The following is a 23,820-nucleotide window of genomic DNA, read 5'->3' as shown; positions in this document are numbered from 1 at the left end:
TATCTTATCTAAGAAAATTTGGGTAATAAAATATACTTTTTTGTCTAAAGAAAAAGAAATTGAAAACTTAGAAAATCACTAAAGTATAGTTTTCAGACCAATCTAGAGATTGATGTGAATAATTGGGTTATTAAATCTATCCATAGGTTGCTAGGTCAATTATTTTATTACAATGACAATTTTTTATTTTTCATTTACAATACATTGAAAGTTGAATAGGTTTGGCAAGGCTAATATTTTTTTTTATTCGATTAAAAATTGATCTTATGTCAAACTTTGAATTTTGAATTTTTCACATCAATTGATCCATATAGTTAACTATGTTTAATAATTATATCCTTAGGAGATTAAAATATTTTAAAATGCTATATTTGTTATTAAATCATTCATCCACCATTAAATTATAATTTTAGAAAAAATTATATTATTATGTTTTGTTTTTCTTTTGTCTTGTCAGAAAAGATGAATCAAGATTTTTTATTTAATTTTGTATCTTTTAACTAATTCAAGCTATTTAAATTAATAATTTAATTTCATCAATTTCGAACCCCAAATAATTATTTTGAAATAGTTTCGTTTAACAAACCAAACAATAAATTATAATATGTTTTGTTCGAACTAAATAATTTTATATGAAACAAATACATTTGAAGCATATACTTTTGAATATTCATTAGTAATGGAAAAAAATACGATATCTATATATAAATAAATTGAAAATTTTAAATTAAAAGTAGAATACATAAATATATAATCCGTAATGAAGCAATACCAAAGTAGAAGACATAAATAGTTTTTGGAACTATGTTCTTGTTGTTGATCGCTACATATAGCCTAACCTCGGACTCTGCACGTGATAGAAAAAAAAATTAAATTAGTTATAAAATCTATATATCAATAAACACTTTTAGACACAACACCAAAGATCCATGCGTTTAAAGTTTAAATATTGTAAACACTGAGGAATTAATGTACCGTTTTGAAATTATATTGTTCATAACAATACGTTGAAAACCTTCCAAACTGAAATATTTTATTTTAATTAAAAAAATAAAATACTTACCAAAATAAAATTAACAACCTTGATTGTTAGTGCTCCTCCAATGACAAGATTCTATATCATTTTGAAATCAACAATATTTGTTTAAGAAATTCTCTCTCTCTCTCTCTCTCTCTCTCTCTCTCTCTCTATATATATATATATATATATATATATATATATATATATAACAAACATAATTCAAATTCAAGATAAATTAATTATAAATTATGCAATACAAACACAATACCAAACAAATATAATTTCAAATTTTAAAACATTTTTAAATAGTCAAGATTAAATAGATCTTTAACTTAAAGTAATTCAACTTAAATAAAATATCAAAATATTATGAAAGTAAAATGTTTTAACACAAATATTTTAAAAATAAAGTTAGGTCAATGTTATCAAGACTAATGGAATCTAAAGCATCCCTTATTTTTCTCAAATTCCTACAAAGTATAAACATGAATATAAATCATATATATTAGTGATCAATCTAATTTTAAAAAATTAATTCATTGTTAATGAAAATAATAATAATAATTTTTAATATTATTATTAATATCATTGTTATTGAAAATAGTAATGAAAATGAGCTTTTTATACTTGGGTGGTTTAATTAATGAAATTGAACAAGGTTCAATTTGATTCAATGACTTTTCAAGAGCGGAACGAAATATTTGGAATGAAACCAGAACGTTCCGGCCGGAATTTAGCTGAAAAATCCGGAACGGACCGAGATTTAAAATAAGATGAAAATTGTTTTGTTTTATTCTATTTTTTGAATTGGTATGAAATGTTTCGACCATTCCGAACGAAACGAAATGGAATTGATAACCTTGTTAACAACTTTACCTTGGTTCTGAAGGCTGTGTTATATATTAAATAATATTTTAAAAATATAATAAATTTGAAGCAAATGAAAAAATAAAAAAAATAATTTTTTTTAAAATATTTTTAAAACATAAAAATAAACAATATCTTACAAGGTCACCTTAGATCTAAAAACTATGTTATACGAATATATATACACAGTATCTTAGTAGTTTCTACAGTAATGTTTAAAAATATCAGTTTAAAAATAATTATAAATTATATTTTTTAAACCAAAATTTCAAGAAAGATTTTTAAGTAAAAAATATATATATATATATATATATATTAATTAAACACTTTCAAAAATTGTAAAAAGAACAAAATATAATCTCAACTATACCGAACCATACTTTAAAAGGACGTTTGAGAGTGTGATTGTAGTTATTTTTTAAAGTGTTTTCCTTTCATAAATGCATCAAAATAATATTTTTGTTTTATTTAAAAAAATTATTTTTGATGTCAGTGCATTAAAATGATCAAAAAACACAAAAAAACAAAATTAATTTGAAGCAAAAAAAATTTTAAAATTTTTAAAAACACCTTTGAAATGCAACAAACATGGAAACCTAAAACAATATAATGTCACAACAGTTCTTTAAGAGAATATTTGAGAATATGATAAAATAATTTTTTTCTCGTAAATATATTAAAATAATAATTTGTTATTTTAAAAAAATTATTTTTAATAAAAAAATATGATTTAAAAAAATTAAAAATTTAATTTTTTTAAAATACTCTTAAAACTTGAAACCAAGCATGCTGCAAGGCAGCCGCCTTATCTGCACTCTCCTCTAACGTTCTTATCTACTTAACTCCAAAAGATGAGTTAAATGACCAAGAGATTGCCTTTCTTCTTTCTTCTTTTTTTTTTTTAATCTTAGATGCTGCAACTTAGACTAGAAAAAATCAATGTCCTCAAATATTTATTATCCTCATTTTATCACGGATTATAATCTTTACACTACCAGAAAATTGATAAATACAAACAGAAATACCGACGGAATATTTTCGTCGGTAAATTTCCGATTCCCTCGGTATATACCGACGGAATTACCGTGGGAAAAAAATTTAAAACAAAGCAAAAAAAAAAATGACGTGTCATTTTTACCAACGGAATTACCGACGGAAATACCGACGGAAAATTCCGTCGGTAATTTCGTCGGTAAACTGTGAACACTGTTCATCATGTCAATTACAAAGGGAATCACCGACGGAATTTTCCGTCGGTATTTTCCAGAGAGTGTTATTTGGTGGTTTTCTGAAAAAATTCAATTAATTTAAAATTTTTATTTAAATATTACAGACGGAATCACCGACGGATTGAAAAACCGTCGTTAATTGTTGGCGGTTTCTGAAAAAATTTTACGAAATTGAAAATTTAAATTAAATATTACCGATGGAATTACCGATGGAATAATTAAAAATATTAATATTCAATTATCCGTCGGTAAATCCGTCGGTAACGCACCCCAATAAAAAGCCTGAATCCCCTTATTTCACAAGAGACAGACTCATTTCTTCTCCTTATTATTCTTCTTCTTGTTGTTCTTCTACTTCTTTTTCTTCTTCTTCTTCTTCACTATATGTAAAAAACATCAATATATATTTCTTTCTCTTCTTTTCTCTCCTCATCTCCTTCTCTTTTCCTCCATGCTTGGGTATGTCTTCTTCTTCTTCTTTCTTCTTTTATCCTCTTAGTTTTTTTTTTAATTAATATGCTTAACGAAATTTTTTCTTTCTCCTTAGCTTCACTTGCAACTACATTAAGGTAAGATTTTTCTTTTTTCTTCTTTTTTCATGATGTTTTTCACTATATTTGTTTTTTATTTTATTTTTAATTGTTTTTGTTCTTAATAATTGTATAAATGTTGTTGTGAAATTTTTTTTTCATATGAGATCAATTTTTAGTTGATTTATTTATAGGATTTTTAAATTTTTAGCAATTGCAACTTTATTTTTTTCATATGAATTTTTTTAGTTGAATTTATTTTTTTGTTTTATTTTTTTGTTGCAAATTTATTTGAGTTGATTTTCTTATTCTTTTTTCCAAGCATTTTTTAGTATATATTATACAGTGTTAATTTATGCTAATTTAATTATTTTATAATTTTATAAAATGAATTTTTTTTAAAATGTTTTTAAATAATTACCGACGGAAATGGAGCGGATAAATTTATTTTTTTATTACCAACGGATTTACCGACGGAAAAAAAATTACCGACGAAAGATTCACCGACGGGGAATTTCCGTCGGTGATTCCGTCGGTAAATTAATTACCGACGGAATATGTGTCTTACACCGACGAAAAAATTCCGTCAGTAAAACTGTTAAATCTTGTAGTGTAAATAAAAAAAAATATAACTCGTATAATTACAACGATAAATTTAGGATTGCTTCCTTGATCAAAACAATAATAACATCTTTGATATAAACATATTTGGTGCTTACTAGTTTTTATGATTGATTAATTTCTAGATTTAAAATCATTATCTTATTTAAGGTTGTTCTAGGTTTTTTTTATTTAAATAGTTCAAAAAAAAAAAGATTTAGTTTTATTAACTCGCAAGTTAGCTAGATATCCAAGAAGAAAAATATTATAACCCTATTTATTTTTATGTTTCAAAAATATTTTAAAAAAGTTAAATTTTTTTTTTACTTTAAATTAATATTTTTTAGTATTTTCAGATCATTTTAATATGTTGATATTAAAAATAATTTTTAAAAATTAAAAATATATTATTTAAATATATTTTTAAATAAAAAACATTTTAAAAAAAACCACAAATATTCTTACTTCCAATCAGATATTAAATTACTTTCAAGCTAAGGTATGTATACAAGTGGGTCATGGTCATGGTCAGACTTGGAGTCCAAGCACATGTGCTTACAATATGAACAAGACGAGGCACTCTGTCGAAGGAAAAACTCTTACACGCAGAGGGAGAGAGAGATGGAAATGATGGAGGATGTGGTGATAGTCGGAGCAGGAATTGCAGGGTTGGCAACAGCAGTGGCTTTGAAAAGAGTAGGGGTTCGAGCCCTGGTGTTAATTAGATCAGAAGGGCTAAGAGCCACAGGATCAGCCTTGACTCTATTTCCAAATGCTTGGCTCGCCCTTGATGCTCTCGGTGTTTCTCACAAGCTCACCCCCATTTATGCTCCTTCATCGATGTAATAAGTTGTCCCTCTACACTAATTCTATTCTTTTGATCATGTCTGTCCATCGTTTCTTGAATTTGAATATTATATATCTTCTGGGTGATTGATTAGTTTCCTGTGCACTTCTTTTTTCCTCTTGTATGATTTAGGGGATATGTAACCAATGTTAGTGCTGGAGATGTTCAACAAGTCCTCGTCCGAGTGGCCAATAATGGGTAAACTTTTTGAACCTTAATAAAATAATTTCTTGATTAATTTTTTAGTACGATTTCATGCAAGGATCTGTACTATGAATGGCTGTCGGAATCATAAAAGAATTTTTTAGTCGGTTCAATATTATAGTTATACTGATGTATAATGGACAGACCGGATTCCTTCATGTTTATGCCGACAAAACTTCACTCTCATCAACATTCGCTTCCTATGACGTAGTTCTGGGTGTGAATTAATGCCTAGTCTTGTGTGAGATAGGGGCGATGGACATGGAATTAGGACAATTCACCGCAAAGCACTGTTAGAGGCACTGGCAGAGGAATTGCCGGTTGACTCGATTCAATTCTCTTCCAAGCTAGCTGTCATTGGAAATGAAGAGCAAGGCGGTGCTTCCATTGTTGTTATACATTTGGAAGATGGAACTACAATCAAATCTAAGGTTCTGATAGGCTGTGATGGGGTGAACTCGGTGGTGGCGCGTTGGCTAGGACTGGCAGAACCTGTCCATTCAGGGCGGTCAGCTGTGCGAGGTTTAGCAGTTTTTCCTCAAGGCCATGGATTTAAGCAAGAAGTTCATCGGTTTGTGGATGTGGGCAAAAGAGCTGGTTTTGTTCCTCTTAATGACAGAGAACTTTACTGGTTTTTAACCTACAACGGTTAGCACTAAACCCTTCCTTCTTTCTCGTTTTAGCTGGACACAAATGATCGTTCATGTCAGATCATTGCACGGAACATTTATTCTGAACTAATTTTCAATTCAGGAGATAACATGACGGGAGATCCCGAACATATACAGAAACAAGTACTTGAGAAACATGCAGAAAAGTTTCCTTCATCATACCTAGACGTGGTCCGGCATGCTGATCTTTCAACGTTAACATGGGCACTGTTGAAGTTTAGGCAGCCATGGGGGATCATATTTGGAAAGCTAAGCAAAGGAAATGTGACAGTAGCTGGTGATGCTATGCACCCCATGACTCCTGATCTAGGACAAGGCGGCGGTGCATCACTAGAAGATGCTGTGGTATTGGGCAGACACATTGGCAATTCAGTTATAAACAATGGAGGGCTGATTGTTCCAGGAGACATGGCTAAAGCCATAGATGATTATGTGAAGGAAAGGAGGTGGCGTCCTGCTTTTCTTGTCACAGGATCATATTTAGCAGGATGGGTGCAGCTCGGTGGAGATAAATGGTGGATGAAATTTTTAAGGGATGGAATATTTTACCAGTATCTTTTTGGCAGGATTTCTGGACTTGTGCATAAAGATTGTGGCAAACTTCCTGCTATGTCCTTCGGTGATACGGATCACTCAAGTAAGAAGGACTAGATTCAATTTTGGCATATAGATTCTGCAGATGAGTGGTTTCAGACGATGGCTCTCAATTACTAGTTAACGAGTCTTTTTATATTATTTGGTTACTGTCTCGAGATGAAAAAAAAAAAAAAACATGTCTTCCTATGCTCTGTAATTTATAATTTATGTTATGAAAAAATAAAAATTCACTCAAAACCGTTTCTTTTGGTACTGTTATGGAGTGTTTGTACTTTGTAGGCTTGATCGTACTCTAACTCGAGCTAGTGCAGATTTCAGTTTGGTGCCTATATTTTTTATTGACTCCATCGAAGCAGAGATAAATTAACAAAATGTATTTAGACCCGTGTTCTTGTTCTTTTCCTAGGAGATCCAAAGGCTCTTGCATTACACAATGGAAGATGGGAAATTCCTATTTCTAATCTAATCATTTTTTAGATTAGAAATTGATCTTTACAAGGCAAGAAAAATCAAAATTCTAAAATAAAAAAAGCACTTACTCGGAGTCTAATTTGGGTGTCTAAAAATAATTCTAAAAAATAAGAGAAATTATTTTAATTTTTTGAATTCAAATTTGGGTATCACCATTCAAAATAATTTATTCATCTAAAGGCACTAAATAATATTTCTTTACTTTAAATTATTATTTTTTACAATAAGTGCAAAATATACATATGTTTTTATTCCTTTTATATTATATTTTTATGTATTTTGAACTTATCTGGGCTTATTAAAAGTTATTTTTATGAGTTTAGTATGTATAGGAAACTTTGTAAATTAATTGCTAAAATATAAGAATTTCTATATTTTATGTTTCAGACTTTTCTTCTTATGACAAGTTGTTTACTAAGTTATAATTTTATAATGTGAACATGGGCTAAATAAAAGTTGAAGTAAACATATCAAGCTTCCTAGAAAGGTATTATGGGTAGAAATATGAATTCTATTGGACCTCTAATCAGACCCGCAAAATCGAACCGAAATCTTACTTGTAACAAAATCCTCTACTTTCACATTACAGATTCAAATAAGTATATCTTTGAGTCTCAAACATCAAAATCATCTACACATCTAGGGCTACAACTTTTATGAAGGATTCCAGGTCAGATAAAATCGTTTTGAAGACAAACTGTTGGACGCAATCTGAAGGATGAGATTGGTCTTCTAATTTGATGAGGAAACTAACAGTGCCGAGCATCACATTACAGCTAATAGTCTGGCATAGAAAAGGTGGGCCTTAGGACCTATGAAAGGCGTAAATCAAGCCTCTAACATGCCATGAATGAAAGAATATAGCTGAAATGGTCGAATATTGCAAGAAATCATGTTAGAAACAAAGTCTAAGTTGCAGCAGAGTTGGAATTACAACAAAGTTGTGACAGCAACAGAGTCTATTTTCAACCAAATTCTAAGAGATTTAACCAACCTTAGGGACCATATAAAGAAGGAAGGAGTTAAGTAGCATAAGGACTTCTAATTAACCTAAGAATTCTGAAGAAATTCGACAGCCAAGGGAGAGAATAAATAGAGCAGAACACGACTGAAACAGAGGCTTTGCAACATTCTTTTTTTCTCTGTTTTTGTCAATTCTCTAGCAGTTATGAACTAAACTTTGGCTTTTAGTTCAAGAGAAATACACACCATCTCCATTAACAAGTTATGAGAAGTAATGTTATCATTGTAATTCTTTCAAAATTAATATTTATTTTTTCTTATTCAGAATTATGTTATTGACTATTATTCAAGCTTATTGAATTGTTTTGAGATGACATGTATGCTTTTTAATTTCATTCAATCCGTGATTGTTGTTAGGGACTAAAATAAGAGGCAAAAGAATTAATTTGATTGTTGCAATTCTCATGTTGATTTATTAGGAAAGAATAAATTAAGTTAAATTGTCAAGCTTTTGAAAGTTTGCTTAGAATAATTTCACAGACTTTACTACTAAGGCTACTGCCGAGTGAATAAGAATTGCTTTCAATATTAAATTCGTTTGATGGTAAGAAATTGATTAGAGAGCTTTGTCTAATTAATGTACTCGTAATCTCATCGATTTCTCTCTATTTTAAGGGATATCAAATTTATTTGCTTGACATAAAAGAATATTTATTTTACTTAGATGATCAACAAATTTATAGAAATGGATGTAAGAACCTTTAAACTGAGTTAACAACATATCAATTTATTAATTTTATTTTCAGAATTTTGTTTTTTTTAATTTTTATTCAAATCCTTTGTTCTTTTTTATTTCAGTATATTATAGAAATATTAAACGAAATTTCCCTTGAGTTCAACCTGGTTTTCACGTGTAAAATCTCTAGGCGAAAAATCATAAATTGACTAGTTTCATGTAAAACAAAAAAATTTGTAATTCTTGATCGGGTTATCAGAAAATTCTAAAAAATTTGCATAGAGCCTTCTAATATGATACTTTATGACATTATAATTTGAGGATGTTACATCATGATTATACTAAGAATTTATTTTGTTTGTGATAGTAAAGTTAGAAATATATTTTGGAGGTTCTGACGACGCCGAATTACTAACGTGGTTATCAAAATATATAAATATGGTGACTGATTTCTTTTCTAACAACATAGGATTTGAATTTTATGTTGTGCATATACATATCAAAATGTAAATTATTTTTCACAAATAACGAGAAACACGTTACAATCATTATACCTTTGTTGATAGCTCTCGATGATCTCATGGTCTTAACCAAAAAGTTTTGAATACCCTCTTAATGTTGTGCCTTCTCTTAATAAAAGCCTGAACTATTAACAACTAAGATTAGTTTAAAGAGAAATCTTCCAAGGGTTTCTAGAGATTTTTCAAAGTTTCTTACCCTCTGCTTGTCTATCCGATTTGACAAAAAGAATTTGGTTCAAAGAAAGAGACTCTGTTGACTTGTCAAACGGTATTTGCCTAAGGGATTTCTGCTGAAAGCAATCATCTGTTGCCTCATGGTGTGCCATCTTCCTGCTGCAGAAATTTCTATCTACCACCAGCTACAGAAGCGATAGGCTGAGACGTACATACAACTTGTAGAGATAGAGGTTGCCAATTTCAAAATAATATTCGAATCTTATTTTATGTAGTCAGAATTTTGTTTTGGTTCTGCTTTTTTCATTATGTTTTAGTCAGTGTTGTTTTGTTTTGCTACCTCACATTATTGTAGGTATCATCCTCTATAATATTTAACTAAGTTTGTTTTATGTAGAATATGCTTCATAAATATATTATGCACCCTCTTATCTAAAACAATTTGGGTAATAAAAAATATTTTATTGTCAAGGAAAATAAATTAAAAACATAACTTATGAGATTTAAGTATAGTTGCCACACCAATTCATGGGCTGACCTAGAAAAAAAAAGCCTGGATCACTACGTTATCATGTCATCTCATAGGTTACATGATTGATTATTTTATTAACAGGAAAACTTTTTTTAAAAGATATTATTAACTTAAGCGGACAGTGTTTTATACCGTGAAAAAGTTTAATTTTTTTAATTTTTTTATTTTAAATTAATATGTTTTTAATGTTTTTAGATCATTTTAATGTGTTGATTTTAAAAATAATTTTTTAAAAATAAAAAAATTATTTTAATATATTTTATAATAAAAAATATTTTAAAAAACAATGTATTTTTAAAAACACTCAGAATTGAATGAGTCTTGCTACTTGGATTGTAAGTTTTTCAAGCCATCATGCAGAGATGAGGTAGATTTAATAATTACTTCTATAGGAGATGAAGATATTTTAAAAGACTGTGTCATTAAATCATAGATCCACCACAAGTTAGTTTCCATCCTTTTTTATTTTTAATTTTTGTAACACTTTTATTTCATTAATTTCAAATCTTAAATATCCTTCGGTGATATGGATCACTCAAGTAAGAAGGACTAGATTCAATTTTGGCATATAGATTCTGCAGATGAGTGGTTTCAGACGATGGCTCTCAATTACTAGTTAACGAGTCTTTTATATTATTTGGTTACTGTCTCGAGATGAAAAAAACAAAAACATGTCTTTCTATACCCTGTAATTTATAATTTATGTTCTGAAAAAATAAAAATTCAGTCAAAACCGTTTCTTTTAGTACTGTTATGGAGTGTTTGTACTTTGTAGGCTTGATCATACTCTAACTCGAGTTAGTGCAAATTTCAGTTTGGTGTCTATATTTTTATTGACTTAATCAAAGCACAGATATTTTTATTGACTTAATCAAAGCACAGATATTTTTATTGCATTACACGATGGAAGATGGCAAATTCCTATTTCATACATTTTGATACAAAAAGTTCTTTGAAAACGAAAGTTCTTTCATACAAACTTTAAATGACCAATGAGATTGCCTTTCTTCTTTCTTTCTTTCTTTTTTTCTCCAAAAAAGCCGCCTCTAGTTTTTTATTTATTTATTTAAATAGTTCGAAAACGAGATTTAGTTTTATTAACTCGCAAATTGGCTAGATAACCATGAAGAAAAACATTATTTTCTTAATTACTTGCAAGATAAGGTATGTATACAAGTGCGTCATGATCATACTTGGAGTCCAAGCACATGGGGTTATAATAAGAACAAGATGAGGTACCCTGTAGAAGGAAACACTCATACACGCAGAGGGAGAGAGAGATGGAAATTATGGAGGATGTGGTGATAGTTGGAGCAGGAATTGCAGGGTTGGCAACAGCAGTGGCTTTGAAAAGAGTAGGGGTTCGAGCCCTGGTGTTAGAGAGATCAGAAGGGCTAAGAGCCACTGGTACAGCGTTGACCCTATCTCCAAATGCTTGGCTTGCCCTTGATGCTCTTGGTGTTTCTCACAAGCTCATCCCCCTTTATACTCCTTCACCCAAGTAATAAATTGTTTCACCATGTTAATTTTTTCTTTTCATTATGTTTGATTATTTATAAATTCTTGAATTTGGATTTTAATACCATGCTTTGGATGATAGATTAATTTCTCGTGAACTTCTTTTTCTCACGATTTAGGGGATACGTAACTAATGTTAGTACCGGAGAAGTTCGAGAAGTCCTCTACCCTCGACAAGTTAGGACTCTTCACCGTAAAGTGTTGTTAGAGGCACTGGCAGAGGAATTGGCAACTGACTCAATTCGATTCTCTTCGAGGCTAGTTGCTTTTCAAAGTCTAGAACAAGGAGGTGATGCTTCCATGGCTGCTGTACACTTGGAAGATGGAACTACTATCAAATCTAAGGTTCTGATAGGCTGCGATGGGGTGCACTCGGTAGTGGCACGATGGCTAGGACTGGCAGAACTGGTCCATTCAGGTCGATCAGCGGTGCGGGGTTTAGCAGTTTTTCCTCAAGGCCATGGATTTAAACAAGAAGTTCGTTTTTTCTTGGATGAGAGCGATAAGGCTGGTTTTGTTCCTCTTAATGATAGGGAACTTTACTGGTTTTTTTCTGGCCAAGGCTAGCACTTAGCACTCTTCATCCCTTTAATTTCTCTCTCATTTTAGCAAGACACAAATATTGGTTCATGTGATCAGATCATTTCAGGGAAAGTTTTATAGTGAGCTAATTTTGATTTCAGGGGAAAAGATGTCAGGAGAGGCAGAGAAAATGCAAAGGGATGTGCTTGAGAAATGTACAGAAAAATTTCCCTCAGAATACCTAGACGTGGTGCGGCATGCCGATCTTTCCTCATTGTCATGGGCACCATTGATGTTTAGGCCTCCCTGGGGGATCATATTTGGAAAACTAAGCAAAGGAAATGTGACAGTAGCTGGTGATGCTATGCACCCCATGACTCCTGATCTAGGAAACGGTGGTGGTGCATCACTAGAAGATGCTGTGGTATTGGGCAGACACATTGGCAATTCATTTATAAACAATGGAGCCCTGATTGTTCCAGGAGACATGGCTAAAGCCATAGATGATTATGTCAAGGAAAGGAGGTGGCGTGCCGCTATGGTTGTCACAGCATCGTATTTATCAGGACGGATGCAGCAAGGAGATAAATGGTGGATAAAATTTCTCAGGGACAGAGCACTTTACAAGTATTTTTTCGGCTGGCTTTCTAGACTAGTATTTGTTTATGACTGCGGAAGACTTCCTGCTATTTCCTTTGGTGCAATGGATCTGTCCAGTAAGAAGGACTAAATTTCAGTGCTGACAAGTGATTCTGCAAATTGTTATGTTTTAGAGCATTGCCCTCAATTTCAACATAGTTAGCCTCTTGCTGCTGCTATCAAAATATCATATTGAAGTGGAAGGTAGCGTTAGTCTTTTTCTTCTTTGTTGGTTTTGTCTTCTTTTTTTTTTTTAAAAAAAAAAGTCTCATTAATTAGTCAAAGTAAGAATAATATCATAGTGAAGAGGAAGGTAAGAAATACGAATTTTCTTTTGCTTCTGTCTTTTTCTTCTTCCAAGTTATTGTCAATGTTGTTTTGCTTTTATATTATTATTTGCCTCACATTATTGTTATATATGTGTGTTTACTGTTTATGGTTCGCTTTCTTATCTAAGAAAATTTGGGTAATAGAAAATACTTTTTGTCCAAAGAAAAAGAAATTGAAAACTTAGAAAAATAACTTAAGAATAGTTTTCAGACCAATCTAGAGATTGATGTGAATAATTGGGTTATTATATCAATCAATAGGTCACTAGGTTAATTATTTTATTAAAATAACAATTTTTTATTTTTCTTCTATAAAACATTAAACTTATCAAGTTGATTGAGGATTGGAAGATTAGTATTTTATCTGATTCAATTAAAAATTTATCTTGTGTCAAACTTTGATTTTTAAATTTTTTAGATCAATTTATCAATTTAGAGTTCAGGTCATGTTTAATAATTATGTTTTTAAGAGATGAAAATTATTTTAAAAGCTATATTTGTCATTAAATCATTGATCCACCACTAATTAGTTTTCATCTTTTTCTCTTTAAGAAAGATAATTGATGGTTGTTCAAATTTCAATGACAAAACTAGTTGTTTTTTGAGTCAATAGGTTTTATTTGATGGAAAGAGTTATATTATGGTGTTTTTTTTGTCAAAAAAAGTAGATCTGGGCTAACAAATAATATTTTTTACTTTAATTTTGTGTTTTTCGACTAATTCAAAGCTATTTGAATTAAGAATTTAGTTTGTTGAGACTTTAAGGGTGTTTATTAGATGTGTTTAGAAGAAAAAAATAGATTAGAAAATTAACTTTTAGATCCTATAAGAACTAACTTTGGTTTCCCAATCACTTTGGTGGTTAGAAACTGGACTTCATGACAACTCATTATCCACCACAACAAATGACATGTTTTTTTTTTTTTTAGAAAACATAGATGATATGTCATCCATCCTTGCAAAAACAATAAACCTTGTTGCTCAGGCCTGGGTTTTCAGGCCGAGGTGCACCTAGGCTTTTGGGTTATTGGTTAGTCACACAAGGCTAGTCTGCTAGGCCCAACCACACCTAGTGCTTTATGTTTTGTTATTTGTTTTTATTTTTTGTTTTTTTAAATTTTAATCAATACCCTTCTTTATATGAGTTTTTTTTATTTTGCATTATTTTTTTTATTTACTATTTAATTGACACCCTTCCTCTAATTTTTAAAATTGTTAATCATTCAATTAAAAAAAAAGATTTCAAAAGGCATGGTTATTAAAGCAAGGATTATGATCTTCATCATAAGTTAGGTGAGTTAACATACTTAACTTAGGTCTATCTAAAATATCATCATTCCAATATTTTTTTCTTATATATAAAAAAGTTAGATTAATGTTGTTTTTTAATAATCTTTTAAACAACTGGTTTTTGCCTAATCAACCTAGTCAGTTAGGCCAAACCTGAAGACCTGAATCGACTTAGAATGTTGTTGTGTTATATTTTTCTATAAAATAAATAAATAAATACTAGCATTTATAATTTTTTTAATTCAAATCAGGTTTTGATTGGGTTACTTTAGACTCATCAAATTGATTTGATTATATTATGTCAATTCCTATACTATTTAATTTGAAACTTGAGCCAAGGTAGGAGCCAGGTCAAAGTGACTTTAGGTTGACCTACCAGGCAAAACCGAGTTTAATAACGCTACCAAAGAGTTCCCCACGACAACGTGCAAACAATATATTATTTTTATTTTTTTAATATATTTGTGTTGAAATTCCTAGAATATCATTTAAAAAAATTAATACTTTCTTTTATAATCAAGATAAAATGTTGTAAAAAAAAACTTCTCTTAAGCATGTTAATAAGATAAAATGGTTTTAATTAGACAAATGCTTGTTTTATCCTTATCTTAAAGCGTCCAAGATTTTTTTTATATTTGCTTTAATTAATTTTTATTTTTATTTTTATTTTTATTAAATAAATGATATAGAACAACAAAAAAATTATTTTTTTTTGTAGAGGTAACATGTATTGATAAAAAAGGGATAATGCTAGAAAATTAATTTGTTTCAATGAAATTTAAATATATTATTGCTCTTTTTATATAGATAAAAATACATTTTCATATTAATAAACAAAAAAGCTTTGAGGGCTCCTTGCAAAACAAGATTAGGTGTCTTGATTTGTATTTATTTTTCAAATTTTCAACTTGAATTTTATTTAGCATTAATAATTCTTTAAAAAAATTTATTAGTGTATAAAAACCTCAATCAATTTTATTAAATGTACACTAAAAATTTTGAATTTACAAATCAAATTTATTTTTTACTGTTAGAAAACATGATAACAATGGTTGAATTTTATTTTTTTTAATCAAAAAGGAAATTTAATCCGACCTTCAACTAACTAGCATCTCACTAATTTCGAACCCCAAATAACTATTTTGAAATAGTATTCGTTAACAAGCCAAACAATAAATTATAAAATGTTTTGTTCAAACTAAATAATTTTATACGGAACAAATACTTTCGATTTTGTGTTGTTAATTAAATGTTTATATGAGTAGGTGGAATATTCATTAGTAATGGAAAAATTAAAATAAGATATCTATATATAAATAATTTTAAACTTTTAAATTGAAAGTAGTATACGTAAATATATAATCCTTAATGAAGCGGAGACCAAACGTCTTGAACACAGGCAACTGCTGGCATGTGCCAGTCTTACGTTTGGGCCTATGTTATTATTATTATTATTTTAAATTAATATGGATATTCGGATTAGTATCTTAATTAATTAATTTTACAGGTTTTAAAATTAATGACAATGTAAATTTTTAATGACCCTAAAATCTTGTAAAACTCAAACTGATGATTTTTAAAAAATAAATTTAAAGTTTTATCAATTAAATTATGCCACTCAAAATTAATCTATGTTATTATTGATTCGATCGAAGCTACATCTTACCTAACCTTGGACTCAGGCACATGCAAGGAAAAAAAAATCATTCGACCATCCAGGTGATGCCATAAATTAATCACACCTGTTACAACGTACTATGATGATTTTTTTTCTCCTTGCAAGATTTGTAAATTCATAAAATCCCCACATCTAAATTTATAAAATATTAAAAATTAAATTAGTTATAAACTCTAACCCGGCCTGAATATATCAATAAACAATTCTAGACACAACACTAAAGATCCTAGATCCTACCCTTAAAAAATCTGACTCATGCGTTTAAAGTTTAAACGCTGTAAACACAGAGGAATTAAGGTAGTATTTGGTATTCCGGTTATTTTAGTAATTAATTTAATTTAATAATTTAAATTATTAAATAAAATTTTAAGATATAATTTATATTATTTTTTAATATATTTTTTTAAGTTAAAGTTTTTTAAACTTGAAATTTGCACAAGCTCACACTATCTTGTGTTTAATTTTTATCAAATAAATAGAGATGATGAAATTCGAACTTATAATTACTTAGTCATTAAATCTCTGATATTATGTCAAAAAACCAACTCAACCCAATAATTTAAATTGTTATATGAGATATCAAGATATGATTTATATTATTCTCTAACATGTTAAAATTACATTTCTTAAAATTTTAATTTTTTTATTTAAAATTAATTTTTTTTTCAAATCATTTTGACATGCAAATATTAAAAATAATTTTTTTAATATATTTCTAATAAAAAACATTAAATTATAATTACCACTATACTCTCCAACATCGAGATTTCAATAGAGAAAATGAGAAAAGATGTCGTTATGTTTTGTCTTCTTTCAATCATGCATGTTCACTTTTAATTAGGTGTCAAACTCAGATTAGGAAATAATTTTGGAAAATGCTTGGATTGTTAGATTATTACGTCAATATATAAGTCATCAAAACATCTATTTTTATTAAAACATTAGTTTTTTCTTACAAGATATTGGGTTGATTAATTTGAATCCAGTTTAGTTGGGTTAATAAAATAATTAAAATCCTAATTAGATCAATGAATTTGATCATGTGATTATTTTATATCTAGTTCAATTTAAATTTGACTGAATAAAAAAAATTAATTAAATTAATATTTTATTTGATGCAATTAATAATTTAGTTTAGATTATGTTTCATCTTATTAGAGAATAATATAAATCATATTCTAGGACCTCACCTAATAGCTTAAGCTTTTGGGTTGAGATGGTTCTTTGACATGGTATTAGAGCCTTGATGACCAAATGGTCTCGAGTTCGAATCTCATCATCCCTATTTATTTGATAAAAATTAAGCACAAGGTAATGTGGGTCTGTGCAAGTTTCAAGCCCAAAGGGTTTTCACTTGAGGGGGTGTGTTAGGGAATAATATAAATCATATTCTGGAACCTCACCTAATAACTTAAGTTTTTGGGTTGAGATGGTTCTTTGACCCATCATGTTGCCTAAATTTAATAATTATGATTTAATTTGATATCATATATTTGAAATTTTATCAAAATAAAATATGAAATGATTGCTTAACTTTATGGCTTAAACAATTCTTTATCACGCGGTAGGGGTTACTTTAATTTGTATGTGCTGTGGATTCCACGACCACAAACAAAAATGCTTTTACTTTAATATATATATATATATATATATATATATATATATATATATAGAGAGAGAGAGAGAGAGAGAGAGAGAGAGAGAGAGAGATTGTTTAAACAAACGTTGTCGATTTCAAAACGTATGGAATCTTGTCATCGGAGGAGCACTTACAAGTTCACCTTGGGTTTGGTGGTTGTGGTATATATTAAAATAATATTTTTTTTATATTAAAAATTTATTTTTGAGATAAATGCATGATCTAAAAATTCTAAAAAAAATAATATTAATTTAAAGTAAATAAAAATTAAAAAATTATTTTTTAAAAAAATACTTTTAAAACACAAATACAAACATTATAATATTACCTTTGGTTCTAAAAATTGTGTTATACAAATGTGTATACAGTATCTTAGTAGTTTTTGCAGTGGTGTTTAAAACAATTAGTTTAAAAATAATTATAAATTATATTTTTTTTAACAAAAATTTCAAGAAAGATTTTTAAGTAAAATATCTAATATATATTAATTAATTAAAACACTTTCAAAAGCTATAATAATAACAACAAAATATAATCTCAACTATAACAAACCACATTTTAAGGTGGTTGTTGTTATTTTTTAAAGTATTTTTTACTAGTAAATATATCAAAATAATATTTTTTTTATTTTTTAAAAATTATTTTTAATATCTACGCATGAAAATGAATTAAAAACACCAAAAAAAATTTTGAAGCAAAGAAAAACATTAAAAAATTTTAAATTTTTTCAAAAACGTTTTTGAAACGCAAAAATAAAATGAAAACCCTAAAACAATACAATGTCACAGCAGCTCTTTAAAAGGATGTTTGAGAGTGTGGTAGTTGTTATTTTTTAAAGTGTTTTTTACTCTGAAATATATCAAAATAATATTTTTTTATTTAAAAAAATTATTTTTGATATCAATATATCAAATCGATTGAAAACATTAAAAAAAAAATTAAATAAAAAAATTCTCTTAAAATATACGTTAAATAACCAAAGAGCCGCCTCTAGTTTTTTATTTATTTATTTAAATAGTTCAAAAAAAGAGATTTAGTTTTATTAACTCGCAAAGTGGCTCGATAACCATGAAGAAAAACATTAAGATACTATGTATACAAGTGCGTCATGGTCAGACTTGGAGTCCAAGCACATGGGGTTATAATAAGAACAAGACGAGGCACCCTGTGGAAGGAAACACTCATACACGCAGAGGGAGAGAGAGATGGAAATGATGGAGGATGTGGTGATAGTCGGAGCAGGAATTGCAGGGTTGGCAACAGCAGTGGCTTTGAAAAGAGTAGGGGTTCGAGCCCTGGTGTTAGAGAGATCAGAAGGGCTAAGAGCCACAGGTGCAGCCTTGACTCTATTTCCAAATGCTTGGCCTGCTCTTGATGCTCTTGGTGTTTCTCACAAGCTCACCCCCATTTATGCTCCTACATCGATGTAATAAGTTGTTCCTCTACACTAATTCTATTCTTTTGATCATGTCTGTCCATCGTTTCTTGAATTTGAATATTATATATCTTCTGGGTGATTGATTAGTTTCCTGTGCACTTTTCTTTTCCCCTTGTATGATTTAGGGGATATGTAACCAATGTTAGTGCTGGAGATGTTCAACAAGTCCTCTTCCGAGTGGCCAATACTGGGTAAACTTTTTGAACCTTAATAAAATAATTTCTTGATTAATTTTTTAGTACAATTTCATGCAAGGATCTGTACTATGAATGGCTGTACGAATCATAAAAGAAATTTTTGTCGGTTCAATATTATAGTAATATTGATTTATAATGGACAGACCGGATTCCTTCATGTGTATGCCGACAAAACTCCACTCTCATCAACATTCGCTTCCTATGACGTAGTTCTGGGTGTGAATTAATGCCTTGTCTTGTGTGAAATAGGGGCGATGTACAAGGAATTAGGACACTTCACCGCAAAGCACTGTTAGAGGCACTGGCAGAGGAATTGCCGGTTGACTCAATTCAATTCTCTTCCAAGCTAGCTGTCATTGAAAATGAAGAGCAAGGCGGTGCTTCCATTGTTGTTATACATTTGGAAGATGGAACTACAATCAAATCTAAGGTTCTGATAGGCTGTGATGGGGTGAACTCGGTGGTGGCACGTTGGCTAGGACTGGCAGAACCTGTCCATTCAGGGCGGTCAGCTGTGCGAGGTTTAGCAGTTTTTCCTCAAGGCCATGGATTTAAGCAAGAAGTTCATCAGTTCGTGGATGTGGGCAAAAGAGCTGGTTTTGTTCCTCTTAATGACAGAGAACTTTACTGGTTTTTAACCTACAGCGGTTAGCACTAAACCCTTCCTTATTTCTCGTTTTAGCTGGACACAAATGATCGTTCATGTCAGATCATTGCGGGGAACATTTATTCTGAACTAATTTTCAATTCAGGAGATAAGATGGCAGGAGAGCCCGAACAAATACAGAAACATGTACTTGAGAAACATGTAGAAAAGTTTCCTTCAACATACCTAGACGTGGTCCGCCATGCTGATCTTTCAACATTAACATGGGCACCGTTGATGTTTAGGCAGCCATGGGGCATCATATTTGGAAAGCTAAGCAAAGGACATGTGACAGTAGCTGGTGATGCTATGCACCCCATGACTCCTGACCTAGGACAAGGCGGTGGTTCATCACTAGAAGATGCTGTGGTATTGGGCAGACACATTGGCAATTCAGTTATAAACAATGGAGGGCTGATTGTTCCAGGAGACATGGCTAAAGCCATAGATGATTATGTGAAGGAAAGGAGGTGGCGTGCTGCTTTTCTTGTCACAGGATCATATTTAGCAGGTTGGGTGCAGCTCGGTGGAGATAAATGGTGGATGAAATTCTTAAGGGATGGAATATTTTACAAGTATCTTTTTGGCAGGATTTCTGGACTTGTGCATAAAGATTGTGGCAAACTTCCTGCTATGTCCTTCGGTGATATGGATCACTCAAGTAAGAAGGACTAGATTCAATTTTGGCATATAGATTCTGCAGATGAGTGGTTTCAGACGATGGCTCTCAATTACTGGTTAACGAGTCTTTTTATATTATTTGGTTACTGTGTCCAGATGAAAAAAAAAAAAAAACATGTCTTCCTATGCTCTGTAATTTATAATTTATGTTATGAAAAAATAAAAATTCACTCAAAAAAAATAGATTAGAAAATTAACTTTTAGATCCTATAAAAACTAAATTTGGTTTCCCGATCACCCTGGTGGGGTGATCGTGGTTAGAAAGTGAGTTTCATGACTACTCATCATCTACCACAACAAATAACACGTTTTTTTTTTTAAAAAAAAATAGATGATATGTCATCCTTCCTTGCAAAAAAAAATAAACCTGGTTACTCAGGCCTGGGTTTTCAGGCCAAGGTTCACCTAAGCTTTTGGGTTATTGGTTAGTCACACAAGGCTAGTCTGCTAGGCCCAACCACACCTACTGTCTTATATTCTTTCATTTGTTTTTATTTTTTGTTTTTGTTTTTAAATAATGTAAGTATTCGTGTCAGTTTATGTATATTTTAATTAATTTTATGGGCCGAAATTAATGATCATATAAATTTTTATTGATCTTGAAAATTATGAAACTCGAACTAATAATCTCTAAAAATAAATTTAAAATCTAAGCAATTAAATTACAAACCTTAAAATTGATTTATGTTATTATTGACTCGATCAAAGCAGAGATAAATTAACAAAATGTATTTAGACCCGTGTTCTTGTTCTTTTCCTAGGAGATCCAAAGGCTCTTGCATTACACAATGGAAGATGGGAAATTCCTATTTCTAATCTAATCATTTTTTAGATTAGAAATTGATCTTTACAAGGCAAGAAAAATCAAAATTCTAAAATAAAAAAAGCACTTACTCGGAGTCTAATTTGGGTGTCTACTCAAATGAGATGTGTGAAAGTTATTTAAGAAATCTCGTGATTATCAACACCAATTAAATGTTTGGCATCATTAATTAACAACTTTTCAAAAAATATGCAAATAAGATGTTGTAGAACTCATTCATTTTACCCCAGTAAGGTGAGAAATCCATGCATAAACTAATGTGTGTGTGTATATATAATAAATATCATTTATGTAAATTGAATGGTGAGGTTGGTATTTAAGAGAAATTATTTTAATTTTTTGAATTCAAATTTGGGTATCACCATTCAAAATAATTTATTCATCTAAATGCACTAAATAATATTTCTTTACTTTAAATTATTATTTTTTACAATATGACTGATAAATGCAAAATATACATATGTTTTTATTCTTTTTATATTATATTTTTATGTATTTTGAACTTATCTGGGCTTATTAAAAGTTATTTTTATGAGTTTAGTATGTATAGGAAACTTTGTAAATTAATTGCTAAAATATAAGAATTTCTATATTTTATGTTTCAGACTTTTCTTCTTATGACAAGTTGTTTACTAAGTTATAATTTTATAATGTGAACATGGGCTAAATAAAAGTTAAAGTAAACATATCAAGCTTCCTAGAAAGGTATTATGGGTAGAAATATGAATTCTATTGGACCTCTAATCAGACCCGCAAAATCGAACCGAAATCTTACTTGTAACAAAATCCTCTACTTTCACATTACAGATTCAAATAAGTATATCTTTGAGTCTCAAACATCAAAATCATATGATTCAAAAGCCCAAAATCATCTACACATCTAGGGCTACAACTTTTATGAAGGATTTCAGGTCAGATAAAATCGTTTTGAAGACAAACTGTTGGACGCAATCTGAAGGATGAGATTGGTCTTCTAATTTGATAAGGAAACTAACAGTGCCAAGCATCACATTACAGCTAAGAGTCTGGCATAGAAAAGGTGGGCCTTAGGACCTAAGAAAGGCGTAAATCAAGCCTCTAACATGCCATGAATGAAAGAATATAGCTGAAATGGTCGAATATTGCCAGAAATCATGTTAGAAACAAAGTCTAAGTTGCAGCAGAGTTTGAATTGCAGCAGAGTTGTGACAGCAGCAGAGTCTATTTTCAACCAAATTCTGAGAGATTTAACCAACCTTAGAGACTATATATAGAAGGAAGGAGTTAAGTAGCATAAGGACTTCTAATTAACCTAAGAATTCTGAAGAAATTCGACAGCCAAGGGAGAGAATAAATAGAGCAGAACACGACTGAAACAGAGGCTTTGCAACATTCTTTTTTTCTCTGTTTTTGTCAATTCTCTAGCAGTTATGAACTAAACTTTGGCTTTTAGTTCAAGAGAAATACACACCATCTCCATTAACAAGTTATGAGAAGTAATGTTATCATTGTAATTCTTTCAAAATTAATAATTATTTTTCCTTATTCAGAATTATGTTATTGACTATTATTCAAGCTTATTGAATTGTTTTGAGATGGCATGTATGCTTTTTAATTTCATTCAATCCGTGATTGTTGTTAGGGACTAAAATAAGAGGCAAAAGAATTAATTTGATTGTTGCAATTCTCATGTTGATTTATTAGGAAAGAATAAATTAAGTTAAATTGTCAAGCTTTTGAAAGTTTGCTTAGAATAATTTCACAAACTTTACTACTAAGGCTACTGCCGAGTGAATAAGAATTGCTTTCAATATTAAATTCGTTTGATGGTAAGAAATTGATTAGAGAGCTTTGTCTAATTAATGTACTCGTAATCTCATCGATTTCTCTCTATTTTAAGGGATATCAAATTTATTTGCTTGACATAAAAGAATATTTATTTTACTTAGATGATCAACAAATTTATAGAAATGGATGTAAGAACCTTTAAACTGAGTTAACAACATATCAATTTATTAATTTTATTTTCAGAATTTTATTTTTTTTAATTTTTATTCAAATCCTTTGTTCTTTTTCATTTCAGTATATTATAGAAATATTAAACGAAATTTCCCTTGAGTTCAACCTGGTTTTCACGTGTAAAATCTCTAGGCGAAAAATCATAAATTGACTAGTTTCATGTAAAACAAAAAAATTTGTAATTCTTGATCGGGTTATCAGAAAATTCTGAAAAATTTGTATAGAGCCTTCTAATATGATACTTTATGACATTATAATTTGAGGATGTTACATCATGATTATACTAAGAATTTATTTTGTTTGTGATAGTAAAGTTAGAAATATATTTTGGAGGTTCTGACGACGCCGAATTACTAACGTGGTTATCAAAATATATAAATATGGTGACTGATTTCTTTTCTAACAACATAGGATTTGAATTTTATGTTGTGCATATACATATCAAAATGTAAATTATTT

The 23,820-nt window shown here is 29.7% G+C and overlaps 1 protein-coding gene across 11 annotated transcripts in view; it reads left to right on the top strand.

Annotated features, from left to right (window-relative positions):
* Positions 1-23,820, top strand: part of LOC18108011 (monooxygenase 2) — a 94,293-nt gene that overhangs the window by 67,815 nt on the left and 2,658 nt on the right. For 2 of the 11 annotated variants that reach the window (XM_052449516.1, XM_052449513.1), the window contains 3 exons: positions 5,227-5,292; positions 19,463-19,860; positions 19,966-20,743. In XM_052449516.1, the coding sequence (XP_052305476.1) occupies positions 5,227-5,292; positions 19,463-19,860; positions 19,966-20,534 (1,033 nt within the window). In that variant the 3' untranslated portion in view covers positions 20,535-20,743. Of the gene's footprint in view, positions 1-4,729; positions 5,090-5,226; positions 5,293-5,548; positions 5,598-11,179; positions 11,465-11,826; positions 12,044-12,164; positions 12,984-18,674; positions 19,005-19,141; positions 19,208-19,462; positions 19,861-19,965; positions 20,744-23,820 lie in introns of those variants that run through there. The other 9 variants (XM_052449512.1, XM_052449511.1, XM_052449510.1 and 6 more) reach the window with 9 other exon arrangements.

The sequence above is a fragment of the Populus trichocarpa genome, chromosome 19 (assembly GCF_000002775.5).
Source record: "Populus trichocarpa isolate Nisqually-1 chromosome 19, P.trichocarpa_v4.1, whole genome shotgun sequence".
NCBI classification, from domain to species: domain Eukaryota; kingdom Viridiplantae; phylum Streptophyta; class Magnoliopsida; order Malpighiales; family Salicaceae; genus Populus; species Populus trichocarpa.
This window is presented reverse-complemented; position numbering and strand designations above follow the sequence as displayed.